This window comes from Ornithorhynchus anatinus, chromosome 1 (genome assembly GCF_004115215.2).
Source record: "Ornithorhynchus anatinus isolate Pmale09 chromosome 1, mOrnAna1.pri.v4, whole genome shotgun sequence".
Classification (NCBI taxonomy): domain Eukaryota; kingdom Metazoa; phylum Chordata; class Mammalia; order Monotremata; family Ornithorhynchidae; genus Ornithorhynchus; species Ornithorhynchus anatinus.
This window is the reverse complement of record NC_041728.1, coordinates 164,155,552-164,182,889: the sequence shown is the minus strand read 5'-3', so window position 1 is coordinate 164,182,889 and position 27,338 is coordinate 164,155,552. Positions and strand designations below refer to the sequence as shown.

General features: G+C 53.4%; 1 protein-coding gene across 2 annotated transcripts; it reads right to left on the bottom strand.

Annotated features, from left to right (window-relative positions):
* Positions 1-1,616: 1,616 nt before the first annotated feature.
* On the bottom strand, positions 1,617-19,803 carry SLC51A (solute carrier family 51 subunit alpha). Of its 2 annotated transcripts, XM_029069469.1 has the most exons (9): positions 19,658-19,803; positions 8,996-9,090; positions 8,614-8,768; positions 7,471-7,544; positions 6,257-6,415; positions 6,062-6,173; positions 5,605-5,751; positions 2,917-3,022; positions 1,800-2,005 (listed from the first exon to the last, which is right to left on the bottom strand). In XM_029069469.1, exons 1-9 carry the CDS (start codon positions 19,693-19,695, stop codon positions 1,869-1,871), a joined length of 1,023 nt encoding a protein of 340 aa, XP_028925302.1. In that variant the 5' UTR covers positions 19,696-19,803; the 3' UTR covers positions 1,800-1,868. The 2 variants fall into 2 exon arrangements, with proteins under 2 accessions (XP_028925230.1, XP_028925302.1); XM_029069397.1 differs by lacking the exon at positions 7,471-7,544 and having other exon boundaries at positions 1,617-2,005.
* Positions 19,804-27,338: the final 7,535 nt, after the last annotated feature.

Here is a 27,338-nt window from a genome sequence, read left to right as displayed (position 1 = left end):
TGACCATCCAACTCATCACTCGTGCCACGTCGTCTGCGGGGTGTCCTCCCTTTGGTGTTTGGCGTCAAAGTTTCTGTCCGCATGTCGATCGGTTTGTAAGTTCAGAGCTGTTTCGGCTTTTGTCACTTAGCCAAATAAATACCAAGTGATTTTACCCGGCGGTCCCACCCCACGCGTCTGTCTGGCTGTCCAACCGCGTTAGAGCTCCGGGGCTTCCCTCCCCGGCCCCCCGACGCAATTCCCAGCGGGCGGTGTGGTCTCCTGTGGCTTGCCCCCCAGGCCACGTCCCCTCTTGCTTGCTTGCGTCGTGTGCCGGGGGTGGGGGACATCTTCAGCCTGGCCCTGAAAGTCGGGCAGAGGCCCCTCCCTGGCCGGATTGGGACCGTCCAGCTGGGCTGAGGCCCGCCGGCCCCGGCCCGGTTCGTCCCCGGCCCGGTCCGGGCCCTCTAGCAACCTGCACCCGGGGCCGGGGCCGCCCACGGTCCAGAGGCGGGCGTCCCGCCCGGGTCTGTGGGAAATCGTTCGGTCGATCGATGGTAATTGTGGTGTTTGTTAAGCGCTTACTCCGTGTCACTGGGGTGGGTACAAGCTAATCACGTTGAACACAGTCCCTGTCCCACGTAGGGCTCGCGGAAGAGAGGCAGCGTGGCTTAATGGCAAGAGCACGGGCTTGGGAGTCAGAGGACGTGGATTCTAATCTCGACCCCGCCACTTGTCTGCTGTGTGACCTTGGCTGAGTCACGTGACTTCCCTGTGCCTCAGTTACCTCATCTGTAAAATGGGAATTAAGACCGTGAGCCCCACGTGGGTTAACCTGAGTACCTTGTATCTGTCCCAGGGCTTAAAACGGTGCTTGGTACATAGTAAGCGCTTAGTAAATGCCAAACTTATCATTATTACTACCTCGTATCCACCCCAGTGCTTAAAACAGTGCTTGGCACATAATAAGCCCTTAACAAATGCCATTATTATTATTATTATTATTATTATGATTTTAATAATAATCCCCATTTTACAGATGAGGGAATTGAGGCACAGAGAAATAAAGTCACTTGCCCATGGTCACACAACAGCCAAGTGGCAGAACGGGGATTAGAACCCGGGTCCTTCTGACTCCCAGGCCCAGGCTCTAGCACAACACAACGGAGTCGGTAGACGCCTCCCGGACGGTTACAGATGAGAGGGAGGGTAATCGAGGAACCGGCCTCGGCCTTGGATCCGCGCAGACCGGGCTCTGGGAGACCATTCATTCGTACATTCATTCACTCATTCAGTCAGTCGTTTTTGTTGAGGGCTAACTGTGGGCAGAGCACTGTGCCAAGTGCTCGGGGAGTACGGGGAGCCCCGTCCTCTTTCGCGAAGCTAAATGGTATCGTTCGTGAAACGGGGTTCTCGCGGAGTCGGTTTAGTTGACCACGGCCCCTCCCGAGCCTTCCCCGCTACTGCCGTCCCTTGCCCCGACTCTTCCCGGAGTGGTCTAGACTCCCCTTCCAGACTGTAAGCTCGTTGTGGGTAGGGGATGTGTGTGTTATATTGTTATATCGTACTCTCCCAAGCGCTTGGTAGTGTTCTCCGCGCACAGCGAACGCTCAATAAATACAGTTGACAAATAGAAATAACTGGCTGACTGGTGGTGGCGACGCCAGGCCCCGGCGGCCAGCTCTCGGCCGTGGGCGTCCCGTCGGTTCCCGTGGTCCCGGGGCCTCAGAGTTATTCCTCACCGGGGCCTCGCGGCCCGGGGCAGCCGGCCCGGTGCCGCCCTCCGAACCGGCGGCGACCCGCCGCGGGCCCTCGCCGCCGTCGACGGGAAAGTCCGAGACGGATCCGGGAGGGGTGGCGGGGAGTCCTCGGGGCCGGCCCCGACCCCCCTAGGCTTGGGTGTCCGAGCCGGGCGGCGGAGAGGAGAAGACTTCGTACCCGACCTTGTCGTCCCGCCGGCGGTAATAGATCCGGGTGACCACCGTTGCCAGAAAGGTCTCCATGATGAGCAGGTGGCAGTTCATCACTGCAGCACAGGGAGGGATCGAACGCGGGTCACGCAGAGAACCAGGGGTCGGGCAGCCCTAACGCAGCGGAGGGGCCGGCCCTCCCCGTAGCTCCGCTTCCGAGGCCCGCCTCCCTCCCGGGGTCCCCTGGGATCACCGGCTCGGACCGGGGGACGACCTCTCCCCTCTCCTCTCAGCAAGCAGGACGACATTGTGGTTGGACCCAGTTTGGAAGCGGGCTCTGGGTGGCACCTGCTTGCTGCACCCTCTGGCCTCCACCGCCAGCGCAGGGAATAAGTGATTCCCAGAGCCCTGGAGGGGAGGGCACCTTCTGGGCTGGGGTGGGTCCGGTGGCGGCTCGAGGAGCTCACGGGAACGCGGTCGGCCCCTCCGAGATCTCCGTCGTCCCGGCGGAGGCTCCTCTTTCCTGCCGCCCATCCCGGCACGGTGGGAGGACGTCTTAAGCGGCAGCGGGTCAGCCCCAACCAACACGGTGAACCTGCTTCTTCCCCCTCTAGACTCTAAGCTCGTCGCGGGCAGGGAATACGTCCGTTTATTGTTATATTGTACTCTCCCGGGCACTTGATAATAATAATGATACTAATTGTGGTATTTAAACGCCTACTGCGTGCCAGACACTTTACTAAGCGCCGGGGGAGATGCAAGGTAATCAGGTTGGACACGGTCCCCGCCCCACACCGGGCACCGCACACAGTAGGTGCTCGATAAATGCGATTGGCTGACTTGTGTCCTGAACGCCTCCGGGCTGGGCCCGCGGACTAGGGATTTGAGGTCCTCACGGACCCCGAAATCCCCCCCTCCCGCAGCGTGGAGGCTGTGTCGGGACCCGGGGCTGGGGAAGAGGCGGGCACTGGCCACGTCTGAGGGCTTAGCTGCCGGGCTCCTTCGCCCCAACTGGATATTCACTCACCCCGACACCTGATTTTGGGGGAGAAGGGGGGCGAACAGGCAATAGCTCCAGTACTGGCCAGCACCGAGAAGATGGAGGGCTGCAGGGCGGTGAGGATGAGGACCATCTGGAGGGGGGAAGCAGAGGTGAGAGATGGAGGAAGGGGAATCTGGAAGGAGCCCACAGCTCTCGGGAATCCACTGACGGCCGGGGAGAGTCTGAGGAATGGAAATGTCCAGATTAGCCCCTAAGACCTCGTTTGACCCAACTGTCACCTCCCTGTGCCGCCGAACCTTCATCAGACCTGCCAGCAAGAGCAAAAGCGACCTTGGTTAGACGGTAGCTGTTCCTTCGAAGGTGCCAGGGAGCCACTTTAATGCCCGACGGTGGAGGGCCGTTAAATGGCTCGATGGAAAATCCGCACGATGGAAAATCTCTCATCAACAGAGAGTTGAGGTCTGGCTTGCCTCGCCGGTCGTCTCCCCCCCCCCGCCCCCCTCGTCGATAATCTTATCGTTTGTCTCAGATCTGCAGCCCCGACTCTTTTCTAGATGGGAAGGCTGAACCTCGGGGAAGCTCAATTTGGATTAGCGGGTGGGGAACGCGTCTACCGACCCTACCGTATTGTAATAATAATTAAGGCGCTTGTTAAGCGCTTACCCTGTGCCAAGCACTGTTCTGACCGCTGGGGTAAATGCAAGTTTACCCCACGACTTGTTGTGAGAAGCAGCAAGGTGTAGTGGAAAGAGCACGGGCCTGGAAGTCAGAAGGCTGTGGGTTCTAATCCCGGCTCTGCCACTTGTCTGCTGCGGGATCTTGGGCAAGACACTTAACTTCTCTGTGCCTCGGTTACCTCATCTGTTAAATGGGGATTGAGACGGTGAGCCCCACGTGGGACAACCTGATTACCTTGTATCTACTCCAGCGCTTAGAACAGTGCTTGGCACCTAGTAAGCGCTTAACAAATATCATCATTTTTACGAATTATAAGTTAATCAGTTCGGACACAGTCCCTCTGTCCCACATGGGGCTCACACTCATCCCCGTTTTGCGGATGAGGTGACTGAGGCACATAGAGGTGAAGCGACTTGCCCAAGTTCACACAGCAGATGTGGCGGTGCCGGGATTAGAACCCAGTTCCTACTGACTCCAGGCTGGTGCTCTATCGCCTTTGCCACGTTTCTCCATATTCTCCCAAGCGTTTAGTACAGTGCTCTGCATACGGTAAGCGCTCAATTAATATGATCGATGGATCGATTGATCGGCTAATTCTCTCCGCCCCTTCATTTCCCGATTCCGACTTTCTCCCTGGATCCTCTCCCCGCTCCGTTAACCGGATCTAAGGTTTCTCTCCCCTCCTATCCCCCTCTTCTCTCTCCCTTCGAAACCCCCTTAAGCCCCTACCCCTTTCCTTTTCGTTTTCTGTGTATTTGCGCCTGCCGGTTTCCCACGTTAGACTGGCAGCTCCTTGAAGGCAAGGCCTTAGCCCTCTACTTTGAAACTCCCCTTAGCACCTACCATGTAATGCTCTGAACGCTGAGAACAGTGCTTGGCACATAGTACGCGCTTAACAAATACCATCATTATAAACACAGGGACTAGTGGAAAGAACGGACACAGCCGTGGAGTCAAAGGACCTGGGTTCTAATCCCGGATCTGCCAATTGCTTGCCGGGTGACTTCGGGCACGTCTCTTGACTTCACTTGACTTTCCTCAACTGTAAAATGGGGATCCACTGCCCGTTTTCCCTCCTATGTAGACCGCGAGCCCCAAGATAGAGAAGCAGCGTGGCTCAGCGGAAAGAGCGCGGGTTTGGGAGTCAGAGGTCACGGATTCGAATCCCGGCTCCGCCACTTGTCAGCTGTGTGACTGTGGGCAAGTCACTTAACTTCTCCATGCCTCAGTTAGCTCAAATGTAGAAAGGGGGATTAAGACTGTGAGCCTCACGTGGGGACAACCTGATTATTCTGTATTTCCCCCAGCTCTTAGAACGGTGCTCTGCACATAGTAAGCGCTTAACAAATACCAACATTATTATTAGATAGGAACTGTGTCCTACCTAATTGACCTCTAACTACCCTAGCACTTAGAACATGGTTAAACATATAGTAAGTGCTTAATAACATTAAAAAAAAAAGTGCCCAAGAACTTCTGCTGCTGTTACTAATGACGGTGACGATGATGATGGACAGGAAGGGGACTCCTTCTGAGCCCCAAGGTCCCCAAGGGGGGACCCAGACTCACAAGAAGCAGCGTGGCTCAGTGGAAAGAGCCCGGGCTTGGGAGTCAGAGGTCATGAGTTCGAATCCCTGCTCTGCCACTTGTCAGCTGTGTGACAGTGGGCAAGTCACTTCACTTCTCTGTGCCTCAGCTACCTCAGCTGTAAAAATGGGGATTAACTGTGACCCTCACTTGGGACGACCTGATTACCCCGTACCTACCCCAGCGCTTAGAACAGTGCTCTGCACATAGTAAGCGCTGAACAAATACCAACGTTATTATTATTATGAATTCCCAGGCACTGGAAAGGCCTGCCAACACCTGTTTACTAAGGGATTGACTTAGCCACCCTCTCCCAGGAAGTCCGTGGAACTGATTGTCTTGCAGTTATCTCTCCGGGTGCTTTGTAGATTGCTTGGCAAACAGTAAGCGCTTAGTAAATAATTTAATCGTGATTATTATTATGAGAGACGCCGTGGCCGGAATCACCTGGAATAGAGAGAACTTGGCCTTGATGTTCTGCTCGCCCAAGCGTTCCCTGGCCTGGCGGAAGACGATGGCCAGGCTCCAGAGGGCTAATAAAGTGGACACGCCCAGGAAGGTGTTGATCCAGAGGGCCGTGCTGGCTGCGGAGATCTGGGGGCCGCCAAGAAAGAGGGGCCGGTGACGGGGAGGCGGGAGGGACGAGCCTGGACCCCCCCCGGTCCTCCGCTCACCCCCACCCCTGTGTCTCTCAGGCCTCCCACGGCTCCGCTGGCCTCCTTGGCCTGCCGGTGTTGGCTCTGCTTTACCAGACCACCAGCGGCAGGAGGATTCTCTCCCCCCCTCCCCCCCCCCGGCTCCTCCGTTCGCCCCCAGCGGGCCCCCGGGACGTGGAGGACGAGGCGTCCCCCGGACGCGGCTCCCCGAAACGTCCCGACCCCCGGCCTCGGGCCCAGCGGCTCACGTCGGAGGGGTCGTAGATGCCGTCGGGCATGAGCAGCAACCCCACCAGGACGCAGACCATCTTGAGGAAGGCGTACTGGAAGGGGCCCAGCATCAGCAGCTGCAGCCTCCTCCTAGGGATGGGCGGGAGAGACAGCGGGTGGGCGAGTGACAGCGGGCCCTCTCCCCCCCGGCCGCCCCCGGCAGGCAGACTTACTTGGTCATGGTGAAGGGAGGGCAGCAGGGACAGCAGCAGCAGCAGGGGCCCGTGTTGACGACCATCGGCGTATCCTTCAGAGCTATCAGCGTCGCCCTCTTTCCTCCAAAGCCTTCCACCATCACCAGCATCAGCAGGTAGAAGCAGATGGAGTAATAGCTGGCGGGGGAAGCCGGGGGGAGGTCAGGGTGCGGGAACATACGGAGAGGTCAGGGCCGTGGGAAGCGCCCCACCCCTTCCTCCCCCGTGAGAGCCCGAACGGGGCCCGGCGCTCAGAAGAAGGGGCACAGGGTGGGAGGATCAGAAGAAAGCGGCTCGCTCCGGTCGGGGGGCGTCTGTTATGTTGTTCGGCTGTCCTCGCCCAAGCGGTCGTTAGTACAGTGCTCTGCACACAGTAAGCGCTCAATGAATACGATTGACGGGCTGACTCGGGAATAGAGATGCCCGTTTAGCCGGGAGAGAGAGCGCGGAGGGGGAGCTGGGGAATAATCATGGTACTTATTCTGCTCCAAAGCACCGTACTAAGAAGAGGGAAGGAAACCTTCCTCCCGGCAGAATCCACCGCGTGCCTACTGGGTGACCTCGGGCAGTCACCTCATTTCCCCGGGCTTAGGTTTCCTCATCTGATAAATGGGGCTAAAATCAATCCATCAATGAATCGTATCGATTGAGCGCTCACTGTGTGGTGAGCACTGTACTAAGCACTTGGGAGAGTACAGTTTAACGGTGGGTAGACACGTTCCCTGCCCACATTAAGCTTGTAGTCCTCCCAGTGTGGAATAGGAAGCGTATCCCATCTGATTATCTCGTATCTCCCCAGAGTTTAGCACAGTGCTCGGCTTATAGTGAGCATTATGGAACAGGGAGGGAGAAAGATTCTCAAAGTAGATTGGGGGAAACCCAGCAAGCCCCCACATTCCTGGGTCCTGGTCAATCAATCAATTATGTTTATTGAGCGCTCAGTGTGTGCGGAGCACTCGGGTGAGTACAGTATTCTATATATAATACAATATTACAGTCTAATTCAGCTCCTGACTGCCTTCTGGCCTCAGATTTCCCCCTGGGGCATTCTCCCCCGCAAAGCATCCTGAAGTCCCGAGTGGAGAGGAGTTATAGGAGGGAAACTGAGGTGGGGGCGGGGGGTGGAGGAGGTGGCGGTTCGGGGAAGGGGGGTGGGAAGTGGAGCAGGCGGGGTCCCGGAGGGCGGCTCTCACGCAGTGATGGCCATCTCCACCAACATCAGGGACCGGGGGACCCAGAGCCCGAAGCAGGAGAACACGGAGACCACCTGAGGGACAAAAACGCGACCGCCCGTTGGCCCGAGGGGCCGGGCGTCCAGAAGAGCCGGTTGTCTGGAGGGGCTGCTCGGAGGTGAGGGGCCCGCTGCCCACCCTCCTCCTCCCACCGGTTGGCAGCGTGGCTCAGTGGAAAGAACCCGGGCTTGGGAGGCAGAGGTCATGGGTTCGAATCCCGGCCCTGCCACTTGTCAGCTGGGTGACTGCGGGCAAGTCACTCCACTTCTCTGGGCCTCAGTTCCCTCATCTGTAAAATGGGGTTGAAGATGGTGAGCCTCACGTGGGACAACCAGATTACACTGTATCTACCCCAGCGCTTAGAAGGTCGCTCTGCACATAGTAAGCGCTTCACAAATAACAACATTATTATTATTATTCCCGGCCTAGGTTGCCCATTAGAGACCCAATAATAATAATTGCGGTATTTAAGTGCTTACTGTGTTCCAGGCACTGTACTAAGCGCTGGGGGAGATATGAGCAAATCAGGTTGGACACAGTCCCTGTCCTACATGGGGCTCACAGTCTTAATCCCTTTATGACAGATGAGGTAGCTGAGGCCCAGAGAAGTGAAATGACTTGCCCAAGTTCACACAGTAGACAAGTGGCGGAGCCGGGATTAGAACCCTGGTCCTTCTGCCTTCCAGGCCCGTGTTCTATCCACTAGGTCCGGCTGTACTACTACTACTAATAATGATGATGGTATTTGTTAAGCACTCACTCTGTGCCAAGCACCGTTCTAAGCACTAGGGTAGATACAAGGTAATCGGGTTGTCCCACATGGGGCTCACGGTCTTAATCCCCATTTTACGGATGAGGTCACCGAGGCCCAGAGAAGTGACGTGACTTGCCTGAAGTCACACCGCGGACAAGTGGCCGAGCCGGGATTAGAACCCACGTCCTCTGATTCCCAAGCCTGACTCCTCTACTCTGGCCTCGGCTCATCCGTGAGGCAAAGGAGCCAGAAGCTGGGGGCTGTGGGACGGACCCCGGGGCCTCCTGTGGCCCCTCGAACTCCGAGCACGTCACGTCGCCCTCCCCTCCCCACCATCCCTCTCCCCTCACCGTGGGAGCGGAGCTCTTCCAGAGCAGCGTCCGGCGCTTAATGGGGCAGCGGATGTTCCGGCGGAGGTAGGCGGCGTCCTCCACGTATATGGCGACGGAGCCCAAGGTGAGCAGGGTGAGCAGCACCGTGATGGCCAGCTCCACGGGGCTCAGCTCTGGACAAGGGGAGGCCGCCCGGCCCGCCCGGCCCACCCAGCCCGTCAGCCCTTTCCGAAGGCCCCGCCGCCTCACCGGTTGCCCCCAAAGCCTTCCACCTCGCTGAATTCCCCTCCGGAGAACCGGTTCTTCCCCACCACCGTACCCCGCATCCTCTCCCAGCCACTCCACCTCAGCTCCCCACCCGAGCGCCCCTCGGGCGGCGAGGCGGGCGACTCTGACTCACGTTTCAGGAGCTGGATGGCCGTCGGGGGTTTGGAAAAGCAGGCCTCTGGGATGGTGTAGTTGGCCCTGATCAGCTCCAGGACCTCGTCTGGGAACCTGGAGGGTTCGGGGGGAGAGCAGGGAGAGGGTTCGGAGAGTGGAGTCGAGGAGGAGTCCAAGATTGTGGGATTGAGAGACGGAGAGGATGATGGTGTGACGGACAGGGATGGGTAAATTAGACGGAGAAGAGGACTGGGGAGGGAAGATGAGGTCCGTGTGGCGAGCGTGGAGCTTGAGACCGTGACAGATCATCAGGGGAGAGACAATCTGGAGGCAGGTCGGGGTCAGAGGGGCCCAGCCCCCTACCAGATCCAGATGAACCCGATGCCGGGTAGGTTTTCCCTCTCTTGGGAAAGCCGAGGAATCCCCGGCCGCGTGGTTTAGTGGATAGAGCACGGGCCTGGGAGTCAGAAGGACCAGGTTTCTATTCCCGGCTCTGCCACTCGTCTGCTGTGTGACCTCGGGCAAGTCATCTCACTTTTCTGGGCCTCGGTGACCTCAGCTGTAAAATGGGAATTAAGAGTGTGAGCTCCATGTGGGACAGGGACCGCGTCCAACCCGATCAACTTGTGTCTACCCCAACGCTTAGAACAGTGCTTGGCATAGTGATCGTTTAACAAGCACCGTAATTATTATTATTATTATTAGCCATCTCGTCCTGCAGGTGTAGATCCATTCCTTGCTATCTGTTACTTCTGCCTTTATCTAACTCTTCTACCTATTGTAAGTTCTGTAGTTTGTGTCAGCGTGACCCCTCACCCCCTTCCTCATGTGCCCCCTGTAGATCATAGGATCTAAACTTGGTTCTTCTGACTTCTCTCTCACTGATCTTTATCGCGCTTTCTCTTCCCTCCCTCTCCCCAACAGTGGGGGTCCCTGCCCCTCTCAATCTACACTCACTCTCCTCCAAGAGGCCTTCCCTGACTAAGCCCTCCTTCTCCCACCCCCTTCTTTTGTTTCTATTAATATCTGTCTCCCCGTTTAGCCTGTAAGCTCGCTTTAGGCAAGGAATCGTTATGTTGTAATAATAATAATAATGTTGGTATTTGTTAAAGCGCTTACTATGTGCCGAGCACTGTTCTAAGCGCTGGGGGAGATACAGGGTCATCAGGTTGTCTCACGTGAGGCTCACAGTTAATCCCCCTTTTACAGATGAGGGAACTGAGGCACAGAGAAGTTAAGTGACTTGCCCACAGTCACACAGCTGACAAGTGGCAGAGCCGGGAGTCGAACTCGTGACCTCTGACTCCGAAGCCCGGGCTCTTTTCCACTGAGCCATGCTGCTTCCCAAGCGCTTGTACTCTTCCAAGCGCTTACTACAGTTCTGTGCACACAGTAAGTGCCCGGTAAATAAGATTGACTGAGTCATTCGCTCATCTGGGAAGTTCATTCTCTCCCAGTGCTTAAATTCAGCCATCTGTAGAGGGAGGACTCCCAAATTCTCCTCTCCAGACCGACCCCTCTCCTTTCCCGAAATCTTGCATTTCTACTTGCCTCCAGATTGTCTCTCCTCTGATCTGTCACTGCCTCAAGCTCCACACGCACCACACGGACCTCTTCGTCTTCCCTCCCCAGTCCTCTTCTCCATCTAACTTACCCATCCCTGTCCATCACACCATCATCCTCTCCGTCTCTCAATCCCACAATCTTGGCCTTCTCCTTGACTCCTCTCTCTCCTTCGACCCCTCATATTCGGTCTCTAACCCCATCCTCCACAACTTTCCTAAAATCTTCCCCTTCCTCTCCGACCGAGTGGCCTCCACGCTGGACCGGGCGGCGTGGCTAAGTGGAAAGAGCCCGGGCTTGGGAGTCGGAGGCCACGGGTTCGAATCCCGGCTCTGCCACGTGTCAACTGTGTGACTGTGGGCAAGTCACTTCACTTCTCTGTGCCTCAGTTCCCTCATCTGTAAAATGGGGATGAAGACTGTGAGCCTCACGTGGGACAACCTGATGACCCTGTATCTACCCCAGCGCTTAGAACGGTGCTCTGCACATAGGAAGCGCTTAACAATCGCCAACATTATTATTATTATTGACGTATCCTGGCTGGATTACAGCTTCAAACCTCCTTGCTGACCTCCCTGCCTCCCTGCCTAAACACCCCTCGGCGTCAAGCAGGAACTACCGACCTCTGGCTTTAAGACAGTCAGTTCTCTGCCCTTTACATTTCCACACTTTTCAATCAATTACTCAATCAATGGTCTTTACTGAGCACTTATTGGAAGCGGAGCATTGTACTAAGCGTTTGGGAAAGTTGGTAGGAGTGATCCCTGCCCACAGTATGTTAATGTCTGCCTCCCCCTCTGTACCGGAAGCTCGTTTAAGGCAGGGAACATGTTAGTCAACTGTGTTGTCTTATAATAATAATAATGATAACGATGGTATTTTCAAAGCCCTTACTATGTGCCAAGCACCGCTCTAAGCGCTGGGATAGATACGAGGTGATCGGGTTGTTCCACATGGGGCTCACAATCTTAATCCCCATTTTACAGATGAGGGAAGTGAGGCATAGAGAAGTGAAGTGGCTTGGCCAAGATCACAGAGCAGACAAGTCGCGGAGCCGGGATTAGAACCCACGGCCCCTGACTCCCGAGCCGGGGCTCTTGTCACTTAGCCAACGCTGCTTCTGATTGCTTACACTCTCCCAAGCACCGAGTACAGTGCTCTGCACAGTGTCAGTGCTCAGTAAATAGCATTGAGGATGATGAAGGAGCTTACAGTCTACAGGGGGAGATAGATATTAAAACCAGTTGCAGATAGGGGAAATATTTCCATGAGAGCTGAAGAGGTGGGGTGAGTGTCAGAGTCCACCCCAGCTCCCGCTCGTCATTCCTCTCAGGCTAATCTCACCCACTTCCTCCTGCTTGGAAATCCCTCCTCCTTCACATCCGACAGACATCTGCTCTCCCCAACTTTAAAGACCTTCTGAAGCGACATCTCCACCGGGAAGCCTTCTCTGATTAACTTCTAATCTTCCATCTTATGTCCCTCATCCTGTCACTTCGGCACTCCTGTGCCACCAGAGCAGTCTCTTCATAACAATTATGCAGACGGCTTTTTCCTCTATCGTCTCCTCCTCCCTCTAATTTATTTAAGCGTCCGTTTCCCCTCCTCGCTAGATTGAAAGATAATTAATTCTGTTGTACTCTCCCCAGCGTTTAGCGCGTTGCTTTGCACGCAGTAGGCCCGCAGTAAAATATTACTGATTGATCGATTGATTAGTTCAGATCCTCTGGGACAGAGGCAGGGACTTTCACGTGATTTGGTGGATAAAGCGTGGGCCTGGGAGTCAGAAGGTTGTGGATTCTAATCTCAGCTTCCCCCGACTGCTGTGTGAGCTTTGGGCAAGTCCCTCCACTTCTCTGTGCCTCACTTTCCTCATCTCTAAAATGGGGATTAAGACTTTGAGCCCCATGTAGGGCAGGGACTGTGTCCAACCCAATTTGTTTGAATCCACCCCAGCGCTTAATACAGTGCCTGGCACATAGTAAATCCTTAACAGATACCAGAATGATTATTATCGTTATTACTATTTTGTTTGTTCCCCATGCCCCTAGTTCGGTGCTTTCCGCCTGCCCAGTAGAAGCTCAGCCCACCTGCTCTCGGGGATGAAAAAACTCCTGGGAGTCCAGCGTTTGGACCTCAGCTGTCTAGACTGCAAGCTTGTTACGGGCAGGGAATATGTCTGTTTACTGTTGCGTTGTAACTCTCCCAAGCACTCAGTACGGTCCTCTGAGCACAGCAAGTGCTCGAAAAATCGAATTGACTGACCGACTCAGACGTCTTCCATCGAGTCCACGTGGCCCAGTCCCACAATTTCACTCAGTTTTCTTGCTCTGAACGGAGGGGAGTTGAGAGCCGGGTAGGGGTGAGGGGCTTCCTCACTGTCTGGGAGCCCTCAAATGCCAGGGCCGGGACCGTGACGAAGACCCAGCCTCTGACGTGGCGGGGAGTCGTCCCCCTCCCTTACCAGCAGGACCAGCCAGTTACCTCCCTGAGGCTGAGGCCTGCTGGAACGGCTTTTTGCCTTCCAAACCATCAATCACATTTATTGAACGCCTACTGTGTGCAGAGTACTGTACTGAGCACTTTGGAGAGTACCCCCAACAGAGTTGAAAGACACTTTCCCTGCCCACAGCGAGCACCTCAGCCAGGCACGCAACCTGGCCTAGTGGATAGAGCATGGGCCTGCGAGTCAGGAGGTCCTGGGTTCTAATCCCAGCTCTGCCACTCATCTGCTGTGTGATCTTGGGCAGGTTACTCCACTTCTCTGGGCCTCAGTTACCTCACCTGTCAAATGGGGATTAAAAGACTGTGAGCCCCATCTGGGACAGGGACTGGGTCCAATCCAATTTGCTTGTACTCATTCATTCAATCATATTTATTAATACTAATAATAATGGTATTTCTTAAACACTTACTATGTGCCAAGCACCGTTCTGAGCGCTGGGGTAGATGCAAGGTCATCAGGTTGTCCCACTTGGGGCTCACAGTCTTAACACCCATTTTACAGATGAAGTAACTGAGGCCCAGAAAAGTTAAGGGACTCACCCAAAGTCACAAAGCTGATAAGTGGCGGAGCCAGGATTAGAACCCACCTCCTCTGATACCCAAACCTGTGCTCTTTCCACTAAGCCATGCTGCTCCTCTGTACTAGTACTGTACTAAGCACTTAGGAGAGTACAATGCATCAATAAACAATGATGATACCTGCCCACAATGAGTTCATAGTCTAAAAGGAGCGCTTAGTACTGTGCCTTAATAATAATGTTGGTATTTGTTAAGCGCTTACTATGTGCAGAGCACTGTTCTAAGCGCTGGGGTAGATTCAGGGTAATCAGGTTGTCCCACGTGAGGCTCACAGTTAATCCCCACCTGATCTCCTTGTATCCCCCAGCGCTTAGAACAGTGCTTTGCACAGAGTAAGCGCTTAACAAATACCACCATTTATTTTTAGAGAAGCAGCGTGGCTCAGTGGAAAGAGCCCGGGCTTTGGAGTCAGAGGTCATGAGTTTGAATCCCAGCTCTGCCACTTGTCTGCTGTGTGACCTTGGGCAAGTCACTTACCTTCCTCTGTGCCTCAGTTACCTCATCTTTAAAATGGGGATTAAGACTGTGAGCCCCACGTGGGACAACCTCATTACCCTGTGTCTACCCCAGTGCTTAGAACAGTGCTCTGCACATAGTAAGCGCTTAACAAATACCAACATTATTGTTATTTTACAGATGAGGTAACTGAGGCACCGAGAAGTGAAGTGACTTGCCCACAGTCACACAGCTGACAGGTGGCAGATCCGGGATTCGAACTCATGACCTCTGACTCCCAAGCCCGGGCTCTTTCCACTGAGCCACGCTAGAGGGGAGAGACGGAGAGACACATAGACCTGGAGGGGAGAAAGACACCCACAGCCATGGAGAGATCAAAGGCAGGCACACACAGCCATGGAGGGGAGAGAGACAGACAGACATGGAGGGGAGAGACAGACATGGAGAGAGAACGTGGGTTCTAATCCCGCCTCCGCCACTCGTCTGCTGTGTGACCATGGGCAGGCCACTTCACTCATTCATTTCATCGCATTTACTGAGCGCTTCCTGTGTGCGGAGCACCGTCCTAAGCGCTTGGGCGGTGCAAGTCAGCCCCAAATAGAGACCATCCCTACCCAACCACGGGCTCCCAGAACGGGGGAGACAGACGGCAAAACGGGCTTCTCTGAGCCTCCGTGACCTCTGCGAAAGGGGGATGAGGACGGTGACCCCCCCGTGGGACCGCCTGATGACCTCGTACCACCCCCCAGCGCTCAGCACATAGTAAGCGCACCCCACCGTTCTCGGGGCCCGCCATCCTGCGCTGTCCGCACGCACCTGCATTCATTCACGGGGCGCTTACTATGTGCAGAGCACTAGGGCAGGCCGGAGGACCTGGTCACACCCACCGGGCTCTCCCCAGTCACCTCGGGGACGACCTAGGCCGGCTCCCTCCACCCCAAATTGGGGGCTGAGGCTTCACAGGGCTGGCCGGGCATAGGCCGGACTGACCAGGCATTGCCAGGATTGCCTCCCCACCCCTTCCTGAGAACAGAAAAATGGGACAAGAAGAAAGAGAAAGGGAAGAGAACTCACTTGTACATAGTCAGCACTTAAGAAGTATCATCATCATCATTATTAATTATTATTATGAGCATGTGGATTGACTGAGTCAAACCTTCCTCCCAGTCACTTTGGCCAGTGGTCCCAAAATGGGCCTGAGCTTCTGTCCCTGCCGCACCTGTGGGAACGGCCTGATCGCTCTGCCGTGGCCCAAGGGGCTGTGATTCTCTGCCCACAGAGCCTCCCCTGCCTTCAGCTTCCTCCTCTGCATCATCTGCCCCCGCAGGGACGTGGGAACCCTGAGTGTGTCTGCATGGGTCTGGGACTGAGTTTCCTTCCTTTCCTTCCTTCCTGCCTTCCTGCCTTCCTGCCTTCCTGCCTTTCCTGCCTTCCTGCCTTCTTGCCTTCCTGCCTTCTTGCCTTCCTGCCTGCCTTCCCTCCTTCCTTCCCTCCTTCCTTCCTGCCTTCCTTCCTGCCTTCCCCTGCCTTCCCCTGCCTTCCCCTGCCTTCTCCTGCCTTCTCCTCCCTCCCTTCCTCCCTTCTTCCCTCTATTAAATGCTTACTATGTTCCATTCATTCATTCAATCATATTTATTGAGCACTTACTCAGTAAAAGTACAGTTCGTACCCTTGAAAAGTACAATTGGGCAACAGATACAGTCCTTGCCCAACGACGGGCTCACAGTCTAAAACGGAGAGACAGAAAGCAAAACCCAACAAGTAGTCTGGCAAAATCCCTTCAAAAATAGATAAAAAGAATCATAGATATATGCACATCGTTAATAAAATAGAGTAATAAATAATATATATAAATATACACAAGTGCTGTGGGGAGGGGAAAGGGGTAGAGCAGGAGGAAATGAGGGGAATGGGGAGGAGAGGAAGGGCAGAGGGAAAGGAAGGGCTCAGTCCGGGAAGGCCTCCTGGAGGAAGTGCGCTCTCAATACGGCTTTGAAGAGGGGATGAGAGTTAGTTTGGTGGATGTGAGGAGGGAGGGCGTTCCAGGTCAGAGGTAGGACGTGGGCCAGGGGTCAGTGGAGACAGGTGAGAATGAGGCACCATGAGGAATTTAGCTGCAGAGGAACGGAGTGTACGGGCTGGGCTGTAGAAGGAGAAAAGGGAGGTGAGGTAGGAAGAGGGTTAGGTGATGGACAGCTTTAAAGCCAATAGTTAGGAGTTTTTGCTTCATACAAAGGTTGATAGGTAACCACTGGAGATTTTTGAGGAGTGGGGTGAAATGCCCAGAGCGTTTCTGTAGAAAGATAATCCGGGCAGCAGAGTGAAGTATAGACTGAAGTGGGGAGAGACAGGAGGTTGGGAGATCAGAAAGGATGCTGATGCAGTAATCCAGTTGGGATACGATGAGTGATTGTACTAACAAAGTAGCAGTTCGGATGGAGAGGAAAGGGCGGATCTTGACGAAGTTGTGAAGGTGAGACCGGCAGGTTTTGGTGACGGATCGGATGTGTGGGGTGAATGAGAGAGCAGTCAAGGATAACACCAAGATTGCGGGCTCGTGAGACGGGAAGGATGGTCGTGCCGCCCACAGTGACGGGAAAGTCAGGGAGAGGACAGGGTTCGGGAGGGAAGATGATGAGCTCAGTCTTGGACACGTTGAGTTTTAGCTGGTTGGTGGCGGGAGGACATCCAGGTGGAGAAGTCCTGGAGGCAGGAGGAGATAATGAGCCTGGAGGGAGGGAGAGAGAACAGGGGAGGAGATGTAGATTTGGGTGTCATCTGCGTAGAGACGATAGTTGAAGCCGTGGGAGCGAATGAGTTCACCGAGGGAGTGAGTGTAGATGGAGAACAGAAGAGGGCCGAGAACTGACCCTTGAGGAACCCCTACAGTTAGAGGATGGCACGGGGAGGAGGAGCCCGCCAAGGAGACCGAGAATGAACGGCCAGAGAGATAAGAGCAGAACAGGGAGAGGACGGAGTCCGTGAAGCCGAGTTTGGATAATGTGTTGAGGAGAAGTGGGTGGTCGACAGTGTCAAAGGCGTCTGAGAGGTCGAGGATTAGGATAGAGTAGGAGCCATTGGATTTGGCAAGAAGGAGGTCACGGGTGACCTTTGAGAGGGCAGTTTCAGTGGAGTGCAGGGGACGGAAGCCCCGGAGTAGATACAAGCTAATCAGGTTGGACCCAGTCCATGTTCCACGTGGGGCTCATAGTCTTAATCTCCGTTTTACAGACGAGGTAGCTGAGGCACAGACGTGGACTGACTTGCCCAAGCTCACATGGCGGACAAGTTGTGGATCTGGGATTAGAACCCAGGTCCTTTGACTCCCAGGGCCGCCTTCTATCCACTAGGCCGTGCAGCTTCTCCTAGTCCATCAGGATTTTCGCGGTGCCTGGTGCCCAGCTGAGTCCGAAGCAAACCGAAGTGACAGGTCTGCCCGGCCCGGCCTGGGGATGCCCTGCTCACAGACCTATGCAGCTGCCTCCACGTGAATACAATCGCTCATCCTATCCCATCTAGATTACTGCATCCTCCTCCAAGATGCCCTTCTTCCTCTCCCCATTCCAGTCCATGCTTCACTCCAATGCCAGAATCATCTTTCTACAGAAGCATTCAAAACATGTCACCTCCTCTCCTCAAAAATCTCCAGTGGTTGCCCATCCACCTCCTTATCAAACAAAGACTCCTCCCTATTGGCTTTAAAGCTCTCCATCTCCTCACCCCCTCCTATCTCACCTCTCTTTTCCCCTTCCACAACCCAGCCCGCACACTCCGCTCCTCTGGTGCTAACCTTCTCCCTGGGCCTCCATCTCACCTGCCTGGCCGCTGACCCCTGGCCCACGTCCAGCCTCTGGCCTGGAACACCCTCCCTCCTCAAATCCACCAGACAATGACTCTCCCCCACTTCAAAGCCTTACTGAAGGCCCATCTCCTCCAAGAGGCCTTCCCAGACTAAGCCCCACTTTTCCTCATCTCCATCTCCCTTCTGCGTCGCCCTCACTCGCTCCCTTTGATCTTCCCCCCCCTCCCAGCCCCAAAGCACTTACGTATAAATATGAAATTTTATTTATTTGTATTGATGTCTATTTATATTGATGTCTGTCTCCTTCCCACTAGACCGTGAGCTCGCTGTGGGCAGGGAGTGTCATTGAATGAATGAATGAATGACAGACAGCACTGCATCGGTGACACAGAGCCACCCAAATCACCTCTCCTCCAAGAGGCCTCCCCCGACCAGCCTCTTGTTTCCCCTCCTGTCGGTCCACCCTCCTGTGACACTTATGCACTTAAGTGCCGAGGGTCAGTCAGTCAATTGTATTTATTGAACGCTTACCGTTTGCAGAACACTGTATTAAGCTCTTGGGAGAGAACAATAGAACAGTGTAACAGACACCTTCCCTGCCCACAATAAGCTTCCAGTCTAGAAGGGCAGACAGACAATATAAATTCATTAAAGTATTAAAGTGAGTACCAAAGGGATTTTGGGGTACTGGTTTATGTCCTTGTCCTTTTACTCTACCATTTCCCTTCTCGACTGTAAGTTCGTTATGGGCCGGGACTCTGTCTACCAACTCTGTTGTATTGTACTCTATCCGAGTGCTTGATATAGTGCCCTGTACCTAGTAAGCACTCAGTAAATAATACTAATAATAATAATGTTGGTATTTGTTAAACGCTTACTACGTGCAGAGCACTGTTCTAAGCGCTGGGGTGGATACAGGGGAATGAGGTTGTCCCACGTGAGGCTCACAGTCTTCATCCCCATTTTACAGATGAGGGAACCGAGGCACAGAGAAGTGAAGTGACTTGCCCACAGTCACACAGCTGACAAGGGGCAGAGTCGTTGCTTGATTGATACCAGCTCTGTGGTACTGTATTTTCCCCCAAGCACATAGTAGAGTGCTCTTCACCCAGCAAGCGCTCAATAAAAATGATGGACTAATTGATCGATTAATTGATTTCCCATTTTGAAATAGATTTTAATATCCATCTGTCACTCTCCACTGTGAGTTCATTGTAGGCAGGGATTGTACTGTCTCAAGTACTCACACAGCAAGTACATAATAAATAGCACTGATTGACTGATTGATCGATTGATTGATCTTAGTGTCTCCTCAGGTGTCTCTGGCAGAGTTTCTCAGTTCGTGAGGCCCCTGGGTGGGGAGAACTGGGCCCAGGGCCCTGGCTGGCGGACTAGGAACTGGTCAGGGAAGGGCAGTCTGGTACTCTGGTACTCCCTTCTCCCCCTTATCTATGCAGGGGAGCAGCCCCCTGGCTGTTGGGGGGTGGGGATGGGGTGGACGAGGGTCTTGGAGGAGGAAGCCGGGGAGGCGGGAGCTGGGGAGAGAAGGCCTGGCTTTCCGGGTGGCACCTGGTGGAGTCTGTCCCCTAGAGAAATCCCGAACCTGGATTCTGGGGGCCTGGACTGTAACCCAGAAGGCATCCAGGCAGGCATCCGGGCAGATACAGGCAGAGAGGCAGGCAGGGATGGGCAGCTGAGAGGATGGAGCAAGCCCAGGGCCAGTCCTCCCTGGCTGTCCTGGAAGTTGGGTGGCTGGGGCAGGGGGTTCTCACTTACCTGGGTTCCGCCTGGCTCTCCGATACAGCGGCCGCCATTCTCTAGGTGGTCCCTGCCTGGGGCAGTGGTCAAGGCCTTCAGCTGGTAACTAGCTTGATCTCTCTCTGCTTCTCTCTTTCTCTCCCCACCTTTCTCCTTCTTCCTCCCTCTCTCTCCCTCTCTACCCCTCCCTCCCTCTCTCTCTTTCCCTCTATCCTTTTCTCTCTCTCCCTTTCACTATCCCACTCTCTATCCCTCCTTCCCTCTCTCTCGTTCCCTCTCTCTCCCTTTTGCTGTCCCACTCTCTCCTCCCTCCCTTTCTCTTCCTCTCTCCCTCTCCCTTCCTTCTTTCCTCTCTACTTCTCTCTCCCAGCCCCCCTTCTCTATGTCTCTTTCTATCCTTCTCTTCCCCTCCGCCTTTTCTGCCTCTCTCCTCCTTCCCTCTCCTTTTCACTCTTCTCCTTTCTCCCTCTTTGGTTCTCTGGGTCCCTCTCTATCCCTTTCTCTTCCCCTCTGCCTCTCTCTCCTTTCTCCCTTTTTCTCTCCCGCCTCTCCCCTTTCCCTCTCTCCCAGTCGCCTTCTCTTTCTCACTCTTTATTCCTCTCTCCCTTTACCTCTCTCTTTCTCTCTTCTCTCTCCTCTCTCTCTACCCTCATTCACCTTTCTCTCCCTCTCTCTTTTTCTCTCCCTCTCTCTCCTCTCCTCCCACTCTCTCCTCTCCTCTCCTCTCCTCTCCTCTCTCTCTCTCTCTCTCCTCTGTCCCTCTCACCCTCTTTGTCCCTCTCCCTTTCTGTTCCTTCCCTGAGACAGGGTTCCCCAGCTCAGAGTTCACAGGGGAAGGAATTTGAACTGTTCAGGCTAATTTAATTCTTGACTCCTCCCTCTTCCCATTTTTCCTCACTCCTTATTTGAGCCCAACCCCTGTCCCACGCCCAGATGCCTGTCCTGACTGCCCTGGTGGTCATTAACTCTGTTCAGCTGTGACGGCCCAGTGGGGAGAAGGGTTAGCTGAGGTAATTTTTCTCCAGGTCTGAGTCAGGGGTCAGAAGTCCTGTCCTGTCCTGTCCTGGTCCATGGGCCAGTAGGGAAAATTGCTCTTATCGCAACAGGCCCAGACGACTCTTGACTTTGGCAAAGATGAGCTCTGGGGTGGGCCTGGTCCCTCTGAGATCTGGAGCAGATTTAGTCTCTCCACATCAAGCATAAACTCCCACAGTTCTCAAGACTTTCTGGCCCCACCTTACCTAACTCCCTTCTCTCCTCACTCTCTCTCACTATTCACTGGTTTTGTGTTTTTTATGGTATTTGTTAAGCACTTGCTATGTGCGAGGCAATGTACTAACAGCTAGGGTAGATACAAGCTAATCAGGTTGGACACCATCCCTGTCCCATATAGGGCTCCCAGTCTTCATCCTCATTTTTTTTATTGCTATTGTTTTTGTCTGTCCGTCTCCCCCGAGTAGACTGTAAGCCCGTCAATGGGCAGGGACTGTCTCTATCTGTTGCCGATTTGTACATTCCAAGTGCTTAGTACAGTGCTCTGCACATAGTAAGTGCTCGATAAATACTATTGAATGAACGAATGAGGGAACTGAGGCAGAAGGAAGTGAAAGGACTTGACTAAAGTCACGGAGAAGACACAACGGGAGCCTTTCCGATTCCCAGTCCTGGGCTCTCTCCACTACGCCGTGCTGCTCTCTTCTCCCACTATTCCTGAATTGTTGAACTGATGGGATTTAGAGGTAGATTGAATATGTGGGTTAAATGGGAGAGCGAGGAGTCAAGGATAACACCAAAGTTATGGGTTTTTGAGACAGGTAGGATGGTGGTGCCCTCTACAGTGATGGGAGAGTCAGGGGGAGGACCGGGTTTGAGTGGGAAGATAAGGAGTGCTGTTTTGGACATGTTCAGTTTGAAGTGATGTCAGGACATCCAAGTAGTCTTGGAGGCAGGAGGAAATTTGAGACTGCAGAGAGGGAGAGAGATAGGAGCTGGAGTCGTAGATTTGGAAGTCATCTGCATAGAGGTGGTAGTCGAAGTCGTGTGAGCGAATGAGTTCTCCAAAGGAGTGGGTGTAGATGGAGAATAGAAGGGGACTCAGATCTGAACTTCAAAAGTTGCCCACATTTAGGGGATGGGAGGGAGTTGAGGAGACTGCGGAAGATACGGAGAATAAGCATCCAGAGAGATGAGAGGAGAACCAGGAGGAGATGGTGTCATTGAAGCTGAAATTGGATAACGTTTCCATTGAAGAAGGCAGCTGAGAGGTCGAGGAGGATTAAGATGCAATAGAGGTCATTGGATTTGGCGAGAAGGAGATGATTTGTGACCTTTGAGAGGGCAATTTCTGTGGAGCGAAGGGGAGGGGAGGCAATCAAGAAGAGAGTGGGAGGAGAGGAACTTGAGACAGTGGGTGTAGACAACTCACTCAAGGAGTCGGAGAGGAATGGTAGGAGGGAGATGGGGTGATAACCGGAGGGAGCCGTGGGGTCCAGGGAGGGTTATTTTAGGATAGGGGTGACATGGGCATGTTTGAAAGCAGTGGGGAATAAGCCATCAGAGAGCAAACAGTTTAAGATGGTGAATAAGGAGGGAAGAAGGGAGTGGGTGAGTATATTGATTAGGTGAGGGGGGATGGATGCACCGGTGGCGGGGTTGGATTTTGAGAGAAGACAATAGGTCTCCTCTTGAGATCCTGCTGGGAAAGATGAGAGAATTGAAGAAGGGGCAGGAGGAGGGAGGGGCCTGAAGGTGAGCAGGGGAGATTTTAGGGAGATCACACCTGATAGTTTCAATTTTCTCAATAAAATAGGCAGTCAGGTCATTGGGGTGAGGGATGGGGGAGGTGGGGTGACCGGGGGTTTGAGGAGCTGGAGAGGGCAATGGGCATGTGTGTCCATTCATTCATTCATTCATTCATTCATTCATTCATTCATATTTATTGAGTGCTTACTATGTGCAGAGCACTGTACTAAGCGCTTGGAATGTACAAATCGGTAACAGATAGAGACAGTCCCTGCCCTTTGACGGGTTTACGGTCTAATCGGGAGAGATGGACAGACAAGAACAACGGCAATAAATAGAATCGAGGGGATGAACATCTCATTAAAACAATAGCCAATAAATAGAATCAAGGTGATGTACATCTCATTAACAAAATAAATAGGGTGATGAAAATATATGCAGTTGAGCAGATGAGTACCTTGCTGAGGGGATGGGAAGGGAGAGGTGGAGGAGCAGAGGGAAAGGGGGAAAAGGAGGGTTAAGCTGCAGAGAGGTGAAGGGGGGGTGGTAGAGGGAGCAGAGGGAGAAGGGGAGCTCAGTCTGGGAAGGCCTCTCGGAGGAGGTGAGTTTTAAGTAGGGTTTTGAAGAGGGGAAGAGAATGAGTTTGGCGGAGGTGAGGAGGGAGGGCGTTCCGGGACCGCGGGAGGACGTGGCCCGGGGGTCGACGGCGGGATGGGCTAGAACGGGGGACGGCGAGGAGGTGGGCGGCGGAGGGGCGGAGCGTGCGGGGTGGGCGGTGGAAAGAGATAAGGGAGGAGAGGTAGGAGGGGGCAAGGTGATGGAGAGCCTCGAAGCCTAGAGTGAGAAATTGTTGTTTTGTGCGGAGGTCAATAGGCAGCCACTGGCGGTTTTTAAGAAGGGGAGTGACATGGCCAGAGCGTTTCTGTGGGAAGATGAGCCGGGCAGCGGAGTGAAGAATAGACTGGAGCGGAGAGAGAGAGGAGGAAGGGAGATCAGAGAGCAGGCTGACACAGTAATCTAGCCGGGATATTACGAGAGCCCGTAACAGTAAGATAGCCGTTTGGGTGGAGAGGAGAAGGCGGATCTTGGCGATATTATAAAGGTGAGACCGGCAGGTCTCGGTGATGGATCGGATGTGTGGGGTGAACGAGAGAGCCGAGTCACAGATGACACTGAAGTTGCGGTCCTGAGAGACAGGAAGGATAGTCGTACCATCCACGGTGATAGGGAAGTCAGGGAGAGGACAGGGCTTGGAAGGGAAGATGAGGAGCTCCGTTTTAGTCATGTTGACTTTTAGGTGGCGGGCAGACATGCAGGTAGAGACGACCTGGAGGCGGGAGGAGATATGAGCCTGAAGGGAGGGAGAGAGGACAGGGGCGGAGATGTAGATCCGCATGTCATCTGCGTAGAGATGGTAGTCAAAGCCGTGAGAGTGAATGAGTTCACCGAAGGAGTGAGTGTAAATGGAGAACAGAAGAGGGCCGAGAACTGACCCTTGAGGAACTCCGACAGTTAAAGGATGGGAGGGGGAGGAGGCGCCGGCGAAGGAGACCGAGAAGGACCGGCCAGAGAGGTGAGAGGAGAACCGGGAGAGGACGGAGTCCGTGAAGCCGAGGTGAGATAAGGTGCGGAAGAGAGGGGATGGTCGATAGTGTCAAAGGCAGCCGAGAGGTCAAGGAGGATTAGGATAGAGTAGGAGCCATTGGATTTGGCAAGAAGGAGGTCACGGATGACCTTAGAGAGAGCAGTCTCGGTAGAGCGGAGGGGACGGAAGGCAGATTGGAGGGGGTCCAGGAGAGAATGGAATTTAAGGAATTTGATGGAGAAATAATTTGCCGGTCAGAGGAGAGGGCAGAGTTAAAGCACGCAAGGATGAACTTGAGGTGGACAAAGTGGGCCTGATATCTAGATTTCTGCCCACAGTGCCCTGTGGCTGTTGCACAGGAGCGAAGGAAGCGGGCTGTGGAGGTGATCCAGGACCGTAGTGGAACGAGACTGACGAAGCATGAGTTCAGGGGAGTGAATGCATTGAGTTCAGTAGAGAGGGTGGTGTTGAGGGCGTCATCGAGGGAAAGTAGTTTGAGTATGGAGGCTAAATGTGGCCTGATGACTTGAGAAAATTGGATGTGGTCAAAAGAGAGGAGGTTTCTGGAGAGGAACAGAAGAGATCTGAGGGGTGGATGTGTGTGTGGAAGAGAAGGCAGATGAGGAGATGATGGTCAGACAGGGGGATTTCAGAGTTTGTGAAGGTGGAGATTGTACGGTGACAAGAGGTGATGAGATGGAGTGTGTATCCAAGATGATGAGTGGATGAGCTGGGGTGGAGCAGGAGGTCGGTGGAGTTGAGGAGTTATACAAAGCTGGTGGCAGAAGGGTGGTCAGAAACATCTGTGTGGAAAAGGAATGTGAGAAAGGGATCAAAATCTTTCAAAAAGTTGGAAGTGGGCCTCGGGGACGGTAGATGACCGTGACTGGGTCTGGAATGGGTGGTATTCATTCATTCATTCCATCGTATTTATTGAGTGCTAACTGGGTACAGAGCACTGTACTAAGCACTTAAGAGAGTATGCTAGAACAATAAACAGACACATTCTCTGCCCACAACGAGCATACAGTCTAGAGGGGGAGACAGACATTAATGTAAATAAATTACAGATATGTACATAAGTACTCAGGGGCTGGGAAGGGAAATGGGGCTGGGACGGGGGATGAATGAAGGGAGCAAGCCAGGGCGACACAGAAAGGAGTGGGAGAAGAGGAAAGGAGGGCTTAGTCAGGAAAGACCTCTTGGAGGAGATGCTCCTCCAATTAGGCTTTGAAGTTGGGGAAGAGTAATTGTCTGTTGGATTTGAGGAGGGAGGGAATTCCAGGCCAGAGGCAAGACGTGGGTGAGACGTTGGTGGTGAGATAGGGAAACAGTGAGAAGGTTAGCATTAGAGGAGTGAAGTGTGCGGGCTCAGTGGTAGAGATGGATGATATAGGCTTCAAAGGAAGGGAAAGAGAGAGATGGGGGGAGGTGGAATAGTGTAAAAGCGATACTGGGAAGCAAGAAGGAACCCAACTCCTCCCCATTTCCCAGTGAGTTTTGGGGAGTGAGTGAAGATGAGGCCCCCACTGGAGAGAGCAGCAGGAGAGACCGTGCCATCTGGGGAGAGTCAGGTTTCAGTGACGGTGAGGAGGAGCAGTGATTGAGTCAGGAACAGGTCAAGGACAAAGGGACACTTCTGTATATCCATTGATTCAGTTGTCTACCCGGAGATTTATTTGGGCTGCACTCTAAGTATTTTATGCCAGTTTCCCCTACTAAAGTGTAAGCACCTGTGGTCAGGGTCGGTGTTATGTCTAGATTTTGAACCGCCCAAGTGATCACTGCAGTGCACTGCATCCAGTAGCAGATCAATAGATATTACGGACAGGATCCTTGTCTAATTCTCACAGGTCTACTTTTTGCCAGTGCTTAGTTCAATACTCTGCACAGGGTAAGGCTTAATAAATGCTATTAATCCTCTTCCTCCTCTTCCTCCTCCTCAATCAATCATGTTTACTGAGCATTTACTGCAGACAGAGCACTGTACCAAGAAGCTTGGGAGGGTACAGTATAAGAGAGTTGGTAGACCCATTCCCTGCCCACAATGAGTTTTCAGTCTAGAGCGACAGACATTAATATAAATTAATAAATTATGGATACGCACATAAGTACATAAATACGATGGATTTATTGATAAATTGTGTGGGTACAGGGATGACTCAGAAGGGAGTGGGAGAAGAAGAAATGAGGGCTTAGCTGGGGAAGGCCTTCTAGAGGAGATGTGCGGGCTTTGAAGGTGGAGAGACTGATAATCTGTCAGATATGAAGAGGGAGGGCATTCCAGTCCAGAGGCAAGATTTGGACAAGAGGTCAGTGGCGAGATAGACGAGATTGGGGAACTGTGAGAAGGAGTGAATCATGTGGGCTGGGTTAAAGTAGGAGAGTAGCAAGGTGAGCTAGGAGAGGGCAAGGTGATTGAGGGCTTTAAAGCCCATGGCGAGGAATTTCTTGGAGATGGTTGGGCAACCGCTGCAGATTCTTGAGGAGTGGGGAAACATGGACAAGACATTTCTGTAGAAAAATGATCTGGACACCTGAAGTATGGACTGGAGAAGTATGGGGAGAGAGACAAGGGGCAGAGAGGTCAGTGAGGATGCTGATAAGGTAATCCAGATGGGCAGGATAAGATAAATGCTAGGATAAGTGCTTAGATTAACATAATGGCAGTTTGGATGGGGAGGAAAGGGTAGATTTTAATGATGTCATGAAAGTGGAACGATTAAGTGGCAAATTGAATATTTGGATAGAATGAAAGAGTTGAGTCCTCCTACTGTTTCTCCTCTTGGAGCCTTCCCTGATGGACTTGGTCCTCAGGGACAAGGGGGTAATGGGGCCGGGAGTCTGCACCCGCTGCTCGCCCTCCTCGCTCTCCTACTCGCCCTCCTCACTCCCGCTCTGGTTAAAGATGGCGATCGGGGAGGGGTCAGTGAGGTGCAAAGGGATGATAGGGTTGGAGTTGCAGGTGGAAGGGTTAGATTATGAGGAGAAAGAGGAGATTTCATTTTGACATACTGTTGTAAAGAATGGGGAGAGTTGATGAGGGAGCAGGAGGACGATGGGTCTGGAGAGGGGCTGGTAAGATTTTACCTGCTGTATGACCTTGGGTGAGGCACTTAACTTCTCTGTTCCTCAATCCACTCATCTCTAATATGGGGATTCAATAGCCGTTCTCCCTCCTATTTAAACTGTGAGCCCCACGTGGGGGACGTGACCATTCTGTATCTACCCCGGAGCTTAGTATGGTACTTGGCACAGAGTGAGCACTTCATAAATATCACAGTTATTATTATATTATTTTAGGGAGTTCACGCTTGATGATTTCCGTTTTCTCAATGAAATAGAGAGCAAGGTCATTAAGGAGTAAGAGAT